The sequence below is a fragment of the Alligator mississippiensis genome, chromosome 4, assembly GCF_030867095.1.
Source record: "Alligator mississippiensis isolate rAllMis1 chromosome 4, rAllMis1, whole genome shotgun sequence".
In the NCBI taxonomy this organism is placed as follows: Eukaryota; Metazoa; Chordata; order Crocodylia; family Alligatoridae; genus Alligator; species Alligator mississippiensis.
This window is the reverse complement of record NC_081827.1, coordinates 158,762,560-158,778,723: the sequence shown is the minus strand read 5'-3', so window position 1 is coordinate 158,778,723 and position 16,164 is coordinate 158,762,560. Positions and strand designations below refer to the sequence as shown.

Below are 16,164 nucleotides of genomic sequence, written 5' to 3'. Positions count from 1 at the left end.
CTATAGTTCATGAGCTCCTCCAAGCTCTCAGATCAATTGCTCTGCCACCCTGTTCCAGGGGAAAGTTTTCCCTCAGACAGTGTCTCCAGCGGGTCCATCCAGCCCACCTTCCCTCACTCTTCTCCTCCTTTGCCCAAGCTGCCCGGCTGGAAATAGCTCTCAGAGTGCTGGGAGACCCAATCCGGCACACCTGATGAGTTAATAAAGCCGGTTCCGGGTGCGTTGGGAGTTCCCTCCACAACATGGTGTTCGTCTTCTCAGGTAACTCATGGCTAGGGGCATTCCTGCAAAGGGGCACCGCTAAGCCTTTCACATCATGTACATTCAGAATGTCTAATGCAATATCTTCTGGCACAACATCTCAGAAGCTCTCCACGCCAGTTGTCAGCAGCACCGGCGTGCAGGAAAGGATCCGATCCGGGGAAGAGTGGAGGAAGACCTCAACGGAGGCAAAGAGCGCAGTAGCGTCAGGGGACACATTCAGGCACAGGCTCGAGGACTGGGAGGGCAGAAGGGCTATTTAGCCTAACCTCCCCTCCCTTGTCAGCCCTCTTTTCTTCTGAGTCCTTCCTTTTTCCTTTCATTTTGTGCGTGTTCCTTTTTATTGGTTGTTTTCTTTTGCCCTTTTTCTTTTTACATTACCTGTAGCCCTACTTAGGCAGGGTGCAGGTGACACTCCAAGAACAGGAGCTGCACATGGAGTCATCAAGCAGCCCATATACAGCTGGAGTGACATACAGGAGAGTTGGGTACCCAGTGGACTCAGAGTCCAATAATAAGAAAGCAAGACCAGTAACCAAAGGGGGGATGAAGAGTAGGAACCAACAAGACCAGAGGGCAAGCCGCATCAAGATCAGGTGGCCTGTCGTGGAGGCTGGTGTATGGAAGGGGTGTAGAGGAGGTGGAGCCCCACAAATATCCATTAGGAGGAGTGACCAATCCCGAGGGGCCTCCAATGGGATGCCCCACTACTGAGGATACATTCAAAGTTGTGGCAGGCGAGTTTTGGGGTTTTCCCCAGAGTGAGCGAGGCCCTCTCCAGAGGCCACATGAAACCTCACCGCGTCTAACACCAGGCGTACGTGCCAAGGCAGCACGTGAACAGATATGCGAATCAAGATGGCCACAGTCTTCTATTGCCTGGTTGGTTTAAATGTTTACAAATGGCATATTAGTTGTCTTGACCCTGAATCCTCCTTCCACAAATTCAGCATATACCACAGGAGAAAAATGAACTAAAACCTTTGTATGTCCAAGATATACTGGATTCATCTCATGTAATTGGTATGAACATACACAGCTATCAGTGGAAGCATTTTTTCAAAAGTATGTAAATACTCATGCCAGTTTCCTTCATGTTCAGCTCTGATGAAGTACAAGAGAGTATTGACTACTTCCAAGTAGTTCATCCAGTACTTGAACATACCTTGATGGGAGTGTTTGCACAAATTCTTGAAGCAGAGTGGCAATCATTAGCAGATGCACTAATAGTTCTCTCACTGCATTCCTTCCCACTTCACAATCATTGTTTCTGAATGCAACAGCTATGCCACTGGAAAGTTGGTCAACAACATCATAATCTAATCCTTTGCTTGACCTAGACAATGAATTAATTTATCAATATATGCCATATTGCTTCATAAGTTATCTTGTGTGATCTGATCACACGGTTGTACAATTTTCCTTTCATTATATTGGTGGTGGTATTTTCTGAAAACAATCTGCTTTCTATCCAACAGTCTTCAAGTTCTGAAGCAACAAAATGCTGACCAACTGCTGTTAGGTAAACCATGATAATATGGAAGCCTCCCAGTCAAATGATTACTCCTTCAGTCTCTTCTGGCTGTGACCAAACTAGTTCATTTGCTTTGCAATACAATGCCTGATCAAGTGTTATGACTGTGTGCTATTCCTCCTGCCTGCATTCAGAATGGTAATGTGCCTCAGCCTTGCATCTTCAACACCAATTTGGAAACGCAACACTTCATTCTTCTCTTCTGTGTTGTGTATTGCCCTGGCTGATTCAAATGACAACACTTGATTCAGTCTCTTCTTATTAGAATGTTTCTCGCAGAATATGCACATCCTCCAGTGATCTGCTGGAGTAGATGATCTGCACTTGGTGTTGTTGGTAGGATTTCCTTTTCATCTTCTACTTTGCCCAACTTTCTTAACAGTCTCTCAATAAGTCCTTTGTGTGTAAAAGAACTATCGCAAGAACAGTGCCAACTGAGGTTTTTGGAACATTGCAAACCACAACACAACATGATAGTCTGTCAAGAATACTGCCATAACAAGTGCTGAATTCAGCAACTGTCCTATGTTGAATAAGTGCCTAATTTATTTGCACAATTCCAGCATGTGTACTTTGGCTAATTGTTGACTATGAACCTACTGCAAGACATCTGATACATCTTGTAGATTCTAAGATGTACCTCCCATGCTTCACTGGACTCGGTGATGCTATCAGCTCCATTGTAACATCTGCTTAAGGGTGATAAGGGCAAGTCTCTTTGGTTATCCAGTAATGAACAAAACTAAATTTGTGGCAGCCATCTTGGAATCCAACATGGCTACCACAGCAGAAATGTTATAATTGATCTCCTCAGTTCATACAATGTTGGTTTTGTCATTAGAATAAATTTTCTAACCCTACTGGGGGCTGAAATATTGACCAAAATGTGAATTAATGGCAGGCAACTTGGATTCCAACATAGCAGCTACACACACTACTTTACAGACTAGAAACATGAATTTTCTGACCCGGGTAGGCCACCTCTACCTGAAACACACTGTGGTTGCTTGTGGTAATGAGTTGCCCATGCGGTGATTCCTTTACTCTTCTTTTTTACCTTACTAGTTTGGAGAGGGGGAATTGGATAACAGCCTTCAAGTACCTGAGAGATAGCCAACTTGGCTTCATTGTGGGTAGGTCTTTCCTGCCCAACCTCATTTCCTTCTATGACCAGGTAACGCATCACCTGGAAAAAGGAGAAGAGGTGGATGCTGTGGCAGGCCAGTAGCGGGTGCTCTGGCACCGAGCCACCCACCTCACTGCACCCAACCAAAAACCAAGCTTTGGATGCCTCCCCAGGGGTGCCAACTTCTGGCCAACTCCCTTCCTGGATCATACCCACAAGCCTGGGGTAACCACTACCACCACCCGGGGTCTGGTCTTTGTCCAGTCTCTGTGCTTCCTTGGGTTTCACAGGCCTTGTAGACCTTGTGGGCGCTTAACCCACCATGGGATTCTGGGGTGCTTTTTATAACCTGGATCATTAACACTAGCCTCCCTTAGTCAGTGGAGCAAAAGAGAGCTAAAAGGCTTGCCCAATCCCTCTCAAGCATGTACAACAAGGCTTGCTATAACGGATAGCTTTATTGGGTAGAGAGGGTAGGCATGGGTAGGGGTACAAGTCAGAGAAGTAGCAACAGAATAACCCTGACCAAACAGAAGCAGCTTAGTAGCCTTTTGCTAAGCTTTCAGAATGCTGTTACTAGCTAAATTTTTGGTAAGTTACTCACAGGTTCATCTGGAGTCTAAAAGAGCTTCAGAAGCTGTGTGCTTGCTTCATGTTCCCAAATATGTCTGCCTCCACTTCCTCATGGAGGGGCTGTTTTTTACACCTGTTGTGACCTCATCACTATGTTCCCACCAGAAGCAGACCCATTGGCTGCTGATCGGTGCTTCCAAATGACATCACGTGACCTGCAAATGCAGGAACCTGAGACAAAAGGAGCGGGTTCCCCATCCCCTTCAAATTTTTACAGCCCAGCTAGTCCCACAGGCACCATGCTAACACAGGAATGGGGGTTGGGCTGCTGCCTTACAGCAGTGAGGCAGATTGTGGGCAGTGAGGCAGATTTCTCCACAGATGTAATATATTTAGATTTCAAAAAAGTCTTTTATTTGGTCTCCCATGATGTCCTCATGGTAAAATTGGGGAACTGTGGCCTTGACAACCTTACAGTCCAATGGCTGGGGAACTGGCTCCTTGGTTGGACCCAGAGAGTGATAACTGATGGAACCAAATCAACATGGTGCATGGTGACCAGTAGCATCCCCCAAAGATAAGTACTTGGACCAGAGCTCTTTAATATATTCATAAATGATCTGGATTTGGGTGTCAGAAGTGTACTGGCTACGTTCGCAGATGACGCCAAATTATGGGGAAATGTGGTCATGCTAGAGGATAGGCTGGCAATTCAGGCTGACATGGACAGGCTTGCAAGGTGTGTGGATCAAAACATGATGACATTCAATATGGAGACATGCAAGGTGTTCCACCTTGGGAAAAAAACCCCACATCATATTTATAGGCTTGGCAGTGCTACATTCACTAGCACCATGACCAAAAGAGGCATGGGGCGTCATGACTGACCACAAGATGAACATAAGCCACCAATGTGATGTTGCAGCTAGCAAAGCAAATAAAACTATGGCTTGCATCTACTGATGCATCTCAAGCAAGACCTAGGAAGTCATCCTCCTGCTTTACTCAGCCTTGGTGAGGCCACAGCTGGAGTACTGCATCCAGTTCTGGGCTTCACACTTCAGAAAGGATGTGGAGAAGCTTGAGAGAGTCCAGAGCAGAGCCACATGCATGATCAGAGGGCAAGAGAACAGGCCTTATGAGGAGAGGCTGAGAAGCATGGGACTCTTCAGCCTGGAGATGCGAAGCCTCAAGGGTGACTTGGTGGCAGCCTATAAGTATATAAGGGGTGTGTATCAGAACTGGGGGAACGTCACCAGGGCATCCCAAGGGAAGATAAGGTCTGATGATCACAAACTGCTGGAAGACTGTTTTAGACTGGACATAAGGAAAAACTTTTTTACTGTCTGAGTCTCCAGAGTCTGGAATAAACTCCCCCTAGAGGTGGTGCAAGCACCTATTCTGGATACCTTTAAGAAACACCTGGATGCTTATCTTGCTTGAGTGATCTGACCCCAGCTGACTTCCTGCCCCTTGGGCAGGGGGCTGGACCCGATGATCTCACAAGGTCCCTTCCAGCCCTAATGTTTATGAATCTATGAATCTATGAAAGTCAATTACAGAGAGGATGGAGATGGACTTTTCTCTGTGGCTGTACAGGACAGGAGTAGGAGCAATGGCCTCAAGCTTCTGCAGTGGAAATTTAGTTTGGAGATTAGGAGGAACTTTTTTGACTATGAGAGTGGTCAAGCATTGGAATAGACTGTCTGGAGAAATTGTAAACTCTCTGTCCTTGGAAATTATCAAGAGTAGGTTAGACAGACACTTGGCTGGGATGGTTTAGTCAGGGATGATCTTGTCTTGAGCAGGGGGCTGGACTAGATAATCTTGTGAGATCCCTTCCAGCCCTGCTTTCCCATAGCCCTATGTTTGATCTATTAATGATACCATAAACCTGGGGTGAGGACATGTCTAACCGTCTGCAGTGAGGTTTGAGGGCAGGTGGGAGAGCAGTTCCAGTGCTACAAATTACTTTGAAGGGCACACAGTTGTGTCTCTGGTGTGCAGGGCCACTGCTCTGTCTCCAGCTGGTAAAGTTCTGCCATTGCAGGACAACAGGGTGATTGTGACTTGATGCTGCAGGCCCCCTCCCAGGCCAGTGCTCTGAACCACATGCCTCTTCTTTCATTTGCACCTTCAGAAATCAAGTACCAACAACTCTCATCCCACCAGGGCATTCTGGTCACCAGCATTTGTGCAAACCTGGAGTCCTGACCAAAGGCATCATGTTTCACAGACAGCAATGATCATTGATCAGTCACTCAGGCCCAGCTTGATGTTGTAGCATTGGATATGATTAGTGAGGGGGGAGACACAATTGGGTAGGGAAAACACCCTCCCCCCAGTAACACTGGAGAAGCCCATTCACTCAGCATGTAATTACTGGTAGCAGCAACCCTATCACCTTCTAGCAAAGTAATGTGGAGCTGATGGGGAAAATTTGGGTTGGGGAATGATTCCTTATCACTTGCCTTCACAACCTTGATGTCACATCGGTCTTTGCCTTCATTACATCCTTCAGGAATGATGCTGAACTGCCTCAAGTCAGTCAGGATTCTCTTCATTACAATAGTACTCTGGGGAGATTTGTAGTGAGAGATCATCCTTGCTCTCAACAGACAAGACAGAGGGTGGGAGGGGAAGCTGGGAAACAGTGAGAATTTGTTAGTTAGAATGAGGGCCATGCTGGTACCAGTCATATCTCAGCATCTAAGTAGAGAGCACGTATGGCTCTATCTTTAGTTGCTTTGAGATGTGGAGCACTTTTGCCTTCTTTGCCTGTATAGCACTGTACGGGCCACAGGCTGTTAGGGTCACAGGTCACGTTTGGACTTCCTGACTCTGTGGAAGGCAACAACTTCCATGTTTTTCTCCTTTGGTCAAAATTTCCTTGGGCACCTTCCATTCCACTTCATGTCCTTGCTTCTGTGGGGTCTTTCCAGGAACATGCTGGCTCATCAGGGCCCATTCTGTAGACTGTATGAAGCAGTGCAGTGACTGCTGCTGTTTTTGACTTGGCAGGTTGACACTGATGATGTCCTTACAAAGGAAGAACAGATCTATCTTCTGATTGAAGCAAAGGAGCAGTGCCAGAAAACCATAAGAATCCAACTAGAGAAACCCAAAGGTACTACTGCAGGTTTTGCCAGGCATAGCCAACACGACCAGGGAGAACTGGCAGACCCACGCAATGTAAAAACCTGCTTCCCCTGAAGTCAAGGGCAAGGATTTCACCCTTGGGCCCGATCCAGGAGCTGCTGAATCCAAGGAAAGTCTTTTCATTGACTCCAGTGAGCACCTTGGTTTGGTAATTCTTTGGGGCAGGCTCCACCTTTTTGTTCTGTTCCTGCCTAGTACTTAACACAGTAGGGTCTGGTGCCAGGACTGGAGCCTCTTTTTGCAATTATCATTATCAACCTGATTTGCTGCTCTCAACTTCCAGACCTCATCCTGAGCTTGCTGGTTATTATGCCCCATATACACACATAAAACAGATTCCTTAGAGGAACCCTGAGGCCTTTCCCACTGCAGAGCAGCAAGGCAGGTGGGCAGATGTGCCATGTCTCCTCCAACCAGCAGAAACCATCAAGAAACTTGTGTTTCCATGTCAGATACCTGCAGAGTCTGGATGTGTCCTCTTGTGTGCTTTTGCCTAGTGGAGGGTTGATATTGCGGGGTGCATAGAGGCAGCCAGGGTGTGCGTGTGCGTGGAAGCTAGAGCCAGCCAGATGTACCTACTCAGTGGTAGGCAACCCCCAACACAAGTGCCCGAATGTGGCATGCGAAGACATTTTGCTTGGCATGTGTGCCTTGGGGAGGACAGCAGGGAAGGGGCTGGGACTGTGCTGCCACAAGGATTGGGCCCCTTGCATCTCCCCCACCATCTACCTGTGGCAAACCAACATCTTACAGGTCGAGGTTGTGGGTTTTTTTGGCATTCTGCTCAAAGATGTTGCTGACCTCTGGACTAGCTGGTAGTCAATAGGCATGGAGACAGGACCACAGGACTAGTTGGACTGGCATGGATTGTGAGTTCAGTCAACCTGGACTAGCATGGTTCCCTGCATCTTTGAACCATGGTAGCAGCCCTATAGCATGCAGCAATTTAAGTAATACCCATGATAAAGTAGAGTGGCAGGCAGGTGACGGCTGTGATCACTGTTCCTGAGCAACTTAGAATTGTGCACATCTGATCTCATTACATGGTTTAATTGTCTTGTCTCCACCACGCTCCCATCATTTACCTGCTACATCTTGTCTATTTATTATTTATCATACTCTTATATATCCCTAAGTGGAAAGGGATCCTATCTGGCTGGGACCATCAAATGCACTACAAATGTCAAATAAGAATAATACTATCAATTAATGGGATCTGTCTTTGCTTATTGGGCAGATACCAGCTGTTTACCAGAGTGGGATGGAATTATCTGCTGGCCCAAGGGCTCTCCAAACCAACAGGTGTCGGTCCCGTGCCCAAAATACATCTATGATTTCAACCACAAAGGTAACTTCAGAATAACGTGTGGTCAGCCCGAGCTTATTCCTACTGTCTTTGCAAGGTCAGTTGATGAGAATGGGTTTTTCAAAGGGGCTTCAGAGAGAAAGGGAGCCAAATCCAAAAGAATTTCCCCTAACAAACTTCCCAGCCAAGGTGCTTTGACACCACCATGATGGACACAGCCCAGCTCAGACCAACCCCAGTTGGAAGGGAAGAGCCCAGTGAAGGGACCGCAGCCACCACTGCTTTAACTGGCAGAGCTATGTCAGGAGAGCCCTCTAGTGGAAATATGGCACATGGCAGCTGAAGGGCGATTTCCAGCATAGCTGTGGTTTCACACCCCTAACACAGCTGGGCCAGTAAAGATGTGTCACCCAGGCTAAGTCTTTGAGTGGTTTAATACATGTGGTCTGGTCTCTCCCTAGTGCCCAGCCTGACTGTAGTAGTCTGCCACCTCCTAGAAGCCAAAAGACTCCCTCCCTAAGCCAAGTGTGGGGTTTGTGCTGTTGGCCATAGGTTTGATCCCATGGCTTGCTGCAGAAGGGTAGGCTTTGCTACTTAATACCTTGGCCTGTTGAGTTTCTCTTGCCCGCTGCTTCTGTCATGATCCCCAGGACTTCCTTTCAGGTCATGCCTACAGACACTGTGATGCCTATGGGAGCTGGGAGCTAGCACTCAGCATCAACAAGACCTGGGCTAACTATACAGAATGCACCAAGTTCTTCACTCCTGAGCACCGGAGCCGAGAGAAGGTGACCCGCAGTTGGGGGTGAGATGGGGGGAGGGACCCTAGTTGGGGCCAGAGGATGCATGTTACTGTGCGTGGGAGAAGGACAGGGGCCAGAGTATCCAGAGCAATCTTTCATAGATTTCATAGACATTAGGGCTGGAAGGGACCTCAGAAGATCATTGAGTTCAGTTCCCTGCCCCAGGGGCAGGAAGTCAGCTAGGGTCTAAGGATCCCAGCAAGATAGATGTCCAAATGTTTCTTAAAAGAGTCCAGAGTAGGTGCTTGCACCACCTCTGGAGGCAGTGAGCGTGGTGCCCATTGCATACTCCTGTGAGCTAAACATCTGTGCCAGCCTCTCCCTTGTTCAGGAAGGAACTGTGTTTGCTCAGATGCCTCCAGCAACAGCCAGACGGAAGGGGCTGGCTGATCCCTCCCCACCAACTCCTCTCAACAGCACTGGGTCCTGTGTCTGCCTCTGCTTCTGGTTGGCCACCCCAAGACGTGCTGCTCCCAACTGGCTAGGCACTAGAGCTCCTTCAGCAGGTCCCCTGTGTGGCAGTCAGCTTTACAGCGGTGCTGCGTTGCAGCCAGGGTTCCAGATATGGGAGCTACAGTCTTCTTGTCTGGGAGTGGTGGAGGATGTCCCCCATGACTGAGCCACACTTGAGTCACAATAACCTGGCTCCTAGAAGTCTAGCAGTTTCCTTTCTGCTGCCAGGCTGGAGTGGACACAACCAGAGGCAGAACCAGGGGGTGCAGTGGAGTGGTTGCACTTCCCTTCCACAGTGAAGGTCACCTGCTGGTGGCTCCATTTCCCCATGGCCCCCCGCCCTGTCTGGGTCCCCTCCTGTATTTGAGGCATGGCTGGTGCCTTAGGCTAGACTAGGTGCATCCTTCTCTTCCAGGAGGTGTTTGACCGCCTGCACATGATGTACACGATAGGCTACTCCATCTCCCTGGCCTCCCTTCTTGTCGCCGTGAGCATCCTATGCTACTTCAAGTAAGGAGGGCCCTCCTTTTTATTACTCTTGAACCCCCTGCATCTGCCCACTGTGCTGGGGGCACCCTGTCATGACTGGTTGGTCAGCAGGGACAGGCTGCCAGTGAAGATCAAGGGAAGCCCAGCACAACTCTCAGGCCAAATCACTGGCTTAATCTTTCTATATTTCTTGTGCAGTTAGGCCCTAACCAGAGCCCCAGATTAAGACCCTGCTTCCTGGGGGAATCAAAGTTCAAATCCTCACTCAGACTAGGCTTTTATATGTGGGGCTAGCATCTACAGCAGATGGGATGTGATGGCAGTGTGGTTGAGAGACATAACAGAGCTGTATGCCCTTGGTTATGCTACTGGTGGGTAATTAGTCTTGCTTGGCTCCAGGGGTGAGTTTGAGCCTTGCCCTGGACTCAAGATGAAGGCTGCCTCTAGGTGACCCAGCATACATGGGCACCTAGTCACTGCACTGGGGACTCAAAAGCATGGATGTGATGCTAGCCATGGCATTCCTGAGTGCTGTTGGCTGAAGGAGCTGGTGTCTTTCACCACATTCACCTGATGGGCAACTGGGCTTGGGCAGAGCTTTATTTTATAATAGGTCAGAGCTGAGGCCTCAGAACTGACCCCTCACCCCTGGAAAGGTGCTGAACCCAAGTCTTATGGTTTGTGCGAGGGGCATGTGCTTGCTTGCCATACCTGACCTCTCCTCTCTCCTGGGCACAGGCGCCTACATTGCACACGAAACTACATCCACATCCACCTCTTCATCTCCTTCATCTGCCGGGCTGTGAGTATCTTTGTGAAGGACGTGGTTCTGTATTCTGGCTTGTTGCCTGAGGACCTGGAGATGATACACCTTGAAGATCTAGAGAGCGAGTTGGTCCCTGTGGCAGGACACCAGACCCAGCTGGCAAGTAGCTGAAGGAAGAATCACTCCTCTTTCTCCCAGAGGATAATGACCAGGGGCTGGGAGCAGAGGGAAGTTAGGAGCCTTGGTGCGTTTCTGATCCTGGACTAAGGTGAAGTGCAGCACAGTTTCTGATTGCATCAGAAGCCAGGACAGCCCTGGGAAGACTTAGAGTAGCCCTGAGGGTGCCTGGGCTGTACTGCTGTAGGGTCATGCCAGGGATTGCAGAGGATCACTGACTAGTACCACCTGATGTTTTCTTGGGCCTGAGGGATTTCTCCCTGGCCACAGAAGTTCCATTGCTCTGTTGCAGGCTGGGGCAGGGAAAGTCTCTCCCAAGAAAGAAGAGATGCAGCAGGGTATATTTTTGCAAGAGAGGGGTGGGGTGGGATGTAGCCCCCATGCTGATTTTGCAGGGACAGCATGGATTAGCTTGGCAGCCTCCTTGCTCAGCAGCAAGCTGCTCTTTAGAACAGGTGTAAGCCTGGCTCTGAGTGGGGAACAGATAGCCAAGCAGCCCTGGCATTTCTAGTTAAAAGGAGCACAGAACATATACATTATCCCAAGAAAGCTATGACTACATGACTAAGCTGAGATGACCTTGTAGTGGCTGGGTTGCAGGCTCCTTTACCACATGTCCATGCTGAGCACTGCTAAGTGCAGTGCTGGATCTGTGCAGTCCCCTCCCCATCTCAAAAGCCTCTTGGCAAGTAGGACCTCCTCCTGGGAACTCCTTTCTTTATGTGAGCGGGAGACACATTGTCCCATGCAGAAAAGTGAAAGGTCAAAGCTAGAATAATGATCTTTAGGGATCTCAGGGGGTGATGCTGAAGTGCTCCTGTCCCTGACAATTCCTGTTCCTTCATGGCCACAGGTGGGCTGCAAGGTGGTGGTGACTCTTTTCCTCTATTTCCTGGCCACGAACCACTACTGGATCCTGGTGGAGGGTCTGTACCTGCACAGCTTAATCTTCATGGCCTTCCTCTCTAATAAGAACTACCTGTGGGCCCTCACCATCATCGGTTGGGGTAAGCACAGATCCCGCTCCATGAGCACAGTCCCCTGCCAATCTGACTACCAGGGAAGCTGATAGCTGTATCCCATATAATAGTGATTCTCAACCAGGGCTCTGTGGCACTTTGGGTTACCATGAGATCCTTTGAAGGGTGCTACACAATAGGTGAGCACTGCTAGATGAACAAACACCAACATATGATTCACAAGATAAACCCAAGTAGGAATCCATAGTGCTAAAACCATTCTGACCTGTTGTGATCTTTCTGATTTCTTTGGAACAGAGGAATTGCTTGATTGTTTTTCTGTAATTAAAAAAATGAGTGAAAACTAAGAGCTGGCATTTTTTTATCAGTGCCTTGAGTCTAGCAAGAGAGATGCCTGGAGGCTAAAAAACTTGAGAAACGCTACCATACAGTGTGCATGTCATGTAGTTAGGCTACTCTGATTCTAGCCAGTAGATGTTCACAGTTCGAGTGGCCAAGGTTGGCCTGTTTCCACAGTTCGAGTTTGAGGTCAAGGTCTGGAACGGGCTCCCAAGGGAGGTGGTGCTCTCCCCTACCCTGGGGGTCTTCAAGAGGAGGTTAGATGAGTATCTAGCTGGGGTCATCTAGACCCAGCACTCTTTCCTGCTTATGCAGGGGGTCGGACTCGATGATCTATTGAGGTCCCTTCTGACCCTAACATCTATGAATCTATGAATCTATGTTACTGCTTACTAACTCCCAGGCATGGGTACATTGTGCAAAACTTATGCTCCAACCCTTGCTTGTTCTGCTTCCCTTCAGGTCTCCCTGCCGTGTTTGTGTCTATCTGGGCCAGTGTCAGGGCCTCCCTGGCAGATACACAGTACGTAGGTTCAATTTATTTTCTCAAGAAGTGTTTGGGTGGGGAGGGGGAGAGGAAGGGGACTATTTGTTGGGCTGCCTAGTGGGGATTGTAACTCTAGCTGTGGGATCAACTTTCTTCCATCCAGGTCCACCTGAGACAAAGGTTAGGGGGAGACATTGACTGGATTTTATTCTCCACATTTATTTTGGGTTTCTCTCAACATTTTTTACTGGTTTCCTCAGATGCTGGGACCTCAGTGCTGGGAATCTGAAGTGGATATATCAAGTCCCTATCTTAGCAGCCATTGTGGTAAGAATCCTCTTGCTGAGCTGTCCTCACTCCAGTGCCAACTCCCCAAGTCTGTCCAAAAAACATCCACCTAGATTCAGTAGAAATGGCACGAGCTTCTCTTTCCATGGTAGTTCTCAGGCATTTACTAGAGCAAGGGTGGCCAATCTGTGTCATGCATGCCACAACTGGCATGGGCAGCTGTTGTGCGTGGCCTGCAACCCCCTGGTGTTTAGTAAAGGGAGATGTCTGGAGGGAGGCAGGGAGCAGAGCCCTTTGTGGAAGAGGGGGGACAGGAGACTGCTGTGAGAGGTGAAGGTGTTAACCCCTCTCTGGCCCTCTAGCCAGTGAATTCAAGCGTTAGATCCTCACTCACCATATAAAACAGGTGGTTGTGGAACCAGGAAAGGGTTAACTTGGCTTTTGGCAGGGACATCTCCTCTGGCAGCAGTGTCATCCATTGGCTCTGTACAAGTGAAGGCTCAAGCCCCCCTGCCTCCATTCAGGCATCCCAGGGTGCAAGCTGTATCAGCCACACCACTGGGGAGTGGGGACCATAGTGGCACATCTGCCAAAGCAGTTGGCCACCACTGAACAAGAGTATCCAGGCAACTGCCTGCTTTTCCGCCTCATATGGGTTACCTCCTGAGAGGTGCTGATGGTTGGGTCTCCCAACAGGAGAGTGCTCATAGCCAGGTTAACAAAGGTATTTGGCACCTGGGAAGTTTACAGCAGCACCTATCTTGCTTCAGCAACACAGTAAATCCCACACAGTCCCCTTGCCCTACCCACCTGGCACCTAAATAGCTTGGCCTTTAATCATATGCTTGCTGGAACAGGGCTAGAGAGCACAATGCCCTGGCAGGACAGAGCCCAGGTTCTCCACCTGGCAGTCTGGTGCCACAGTGCCATGTGTTTCGAAGCCGGGCACGTGACACATGTAGCCACCTGGAGAACATAATTGTGCTTTCACTTATACTTGAAACAGAGGCTGACTAGGACTCCAGTCCACAGACATTGGTTTCATAATCCAAAACTTCTAGAAATATCTTCAGGATCTTAGGAAAAGGGGGAGAGTTTTCAAAGTTCAATCAAAAGGGATCAAGGGTGAGCTCTGTTCTGTGGGAACATGGGATGGGGAGTTTGTGGTGCAATTGCAATACACAGGATAAATGCTGTAGAAATCCCCTCCACCCTCCCCTCCCTGCTCCCAGGGCTGGGATCCCAAACATAGCACCATATGCTAAAGGCCCAGGGTAGCCAGCCAGTCCAGGCACCATGATCCCAGGCAGAAAGCAGTCCCAGGAGAGGGGTATTTTCAGTGCTAATAATCCGAGTTATTTAAAATGTTGGAGCCTTGGTCCTGTGATCACAGTGCAAAGGGACTCCCAAACACCCTTGTTCTGACCTGGCCACCTTCTGCACCCTATTATCCTGGGGTAGGAGTGCAACTTCTATTTTAGCTTGCCAGTGTCCTCAAATCCAGCTTATGAGAGCTTTTTACAAGTTGTCCTTATCTAGCAGGAAATTTGCTTGGCTGACCACACTCTAGGCCTGGCTGATAATGTGATTGTGGGCATGTGTTGGCAGGTGAACTTCTTCCTTTTCCTCAACATTGTGAGAGTTCTGGCATCCAAGCTCTGGGAGACCAACACAGGGAAGTTGGACCCTCGGCAACAATACAGGTGGGCAGCTTGGTGAAGGGACTGGTTGATTAACCACAAGAGACAGAAGCCTTCTGTTTCTGGGTAGGAATCATTTCTGGCTGGACCCTGGAGCAGAAGAGAGAAGCTGTAATAACACATGGCTCTTTTACATGGCCCAGGATCACCTCATCCATCAGAGGTAGGGACAGCACTCCCATCTCCTGAGTATCAGGACAGAGTTTTCACTGATGCCCTGTGCAGGATGGCATCCAGCCGCCAGCAGGCAATACTGCAGGGGACGTTTGAATTGAAACCATGTCTGTTCAGTCATGTGGATAACCAGAATCAGTTTGGGGTAAGAGCAGGAGGGATTTTTCCCAGTATTCACAGCCAATGAGTCAGTTTTCCCCCTGAAGCTCGAGGTACTTCGTAACTTTCTGGTGTAGCAGTGGGAGCAAATAGCACTTGTTGAGACTGAGTACTGCAACCAGAGGCTTTTTTTGTGTGTTGTATAAGTCCCAGCCTGAACCTCTTGCCTTGGGCTGGTTGCTCAGCATCTCTTCTGACACCTCTAAGAAAAACCTGCTGGTGCTGGCAATCTCTTTTCCCGGTGAGTCCATATTAAACCGATGCTTAGCAGCCCTGTGCCATTCCACTGAGATGCTGGATGTTCATAGGCATTAGAGATCCCAGGGCCTTTTCCCTAGGGCGTATGCCTCAGCAGCTTTTTCTAGACCCATCTCCCCACCACTCCCTGGCAACTTCACCTTCCCTTTTTAGCCTGAATTGTTGTCTGCTGTGTGTGCAGTGTTAAATCATCTGCCGTGTTCTTCTGAGAGGTGGCTGCCTTTCAGAGGCCATTGAAGACCCAGGAAAGCCATCTTCTTGGAGGGAAGGCATGCTAGAAGCATGCAGTGGCAGTTGCTTTATCCAGGGTACTATACTGTACTGTAATCCTGGCAGTGGCTGAAAAGCCAAGAACAGGAGGTTGTGGAAAAGCAGATGCACACTAACCCCGCTGGAATGGTTTCACCTCTCAGGAAGCTGCTGAAGTCCACCCTGGTGCTGATGCCGCTCTTTGGAGTCCATTATGTGGTGTTCATGGCAATGCCCTACACGGACGTCTCCGGGGTCCTGTGGCAAATACAGATGCACTATGAGATGCTCTTCAACTCCTCTCAGGTTTGTCCATGCTGGGAGGTGGGTCATGCCCAGCTCTCCTGCCCCAGCACAACCCAGCTCTTGCTGCTTAGTTCTGGCAAGAACCAGTGTGGGACCCCGTCTTCCTTTGCAAAATCCTCCTTTGTGAAAGCTCTTGGAGATCCACATGTGCAAAAACTTTGGCAGAGGTGGCTCCAGTTCAGTCTGCTCTGTGGGGCACTGAAATTGGCCTTTGCTTTCCATGTCTTCTCTTTTGCCGGTTGCTCTGCTGAGTCTGCCAAGCCATTCTGGGTAGCTCTGCTGGTTTTGAGCCTGGTTGCAGCTGCCCTGCCTAGTATGGGGATGGCTGGTTCAGCTGAACAAGCTGTGACTGGGAACAGGCTGAGTAAGGCAATTCTTTCAGGGGAACCACTGCTGCCAAAATATGAGGGGCCAGGGAAGCAGGCTAGTCAAAGTGCCACAAGCTGAGCTGGCCTGGCTGCCAGTCGCCTATCCGTACCTGGATCCAGTTGCCTGCTGGGCATGGCTGCTGCCTTTAAGCTGCATCTCTTTCAGTATGCAGTAGGCTACTCAACAGGACAGATGCCCTGGGCTCCTA

General features: G+C 49.1%; 1 protein-coding gene across 1 annotated transcript in view; it reads left to right on the top strand.

The window, feature by feature from the left end:
• The window catches only part of LOC102575400 (parathyroid hormone/parathyroid hormone-related peptide receptor), a 50,581-nt gene that overhangs the window by 29,589 nt on the left and 4,828 nt on the right, over nt 1–16,164 (top strand). The window contains exons 2-11 of the mRNA XM_019500882.2: nt 6,516–6,621; nt 7,891–8,001; nt 8,623–8,747; nt 9,631–9,725; nt 10,443–10,629; nt 11,501–11,654; nt 12,429–12,489; nt 12,714–12,780; nt 14,350–14,444; nt 15,446–15,587. Of these exons, the coding sequence (XP_019356427.2) occupies nt 6,516–6,621; nt 7,891–8,001; nt 8,623–8,747; nt 9,631–9,725; nt 10,443–10,629; nt 11,501–11,654; nt 12,429–12,489; nt 12,714–12,780; nt 14,350–14,444; nt 15,446–15,587 (1,143 nt within the window). The remainder of the gene's footprint in view (nt 1–6,515; nt 6,622–7,890; nt 8,002–8,622; nt 8,748–9,630; nt 9,726–10,442; nt 10,630–11,500; nt 11,655–12,428; nt 12,490–12,713; nt 12,781–14,349; nt 14,445–15,445; nt 15,588–16,164) is intronic.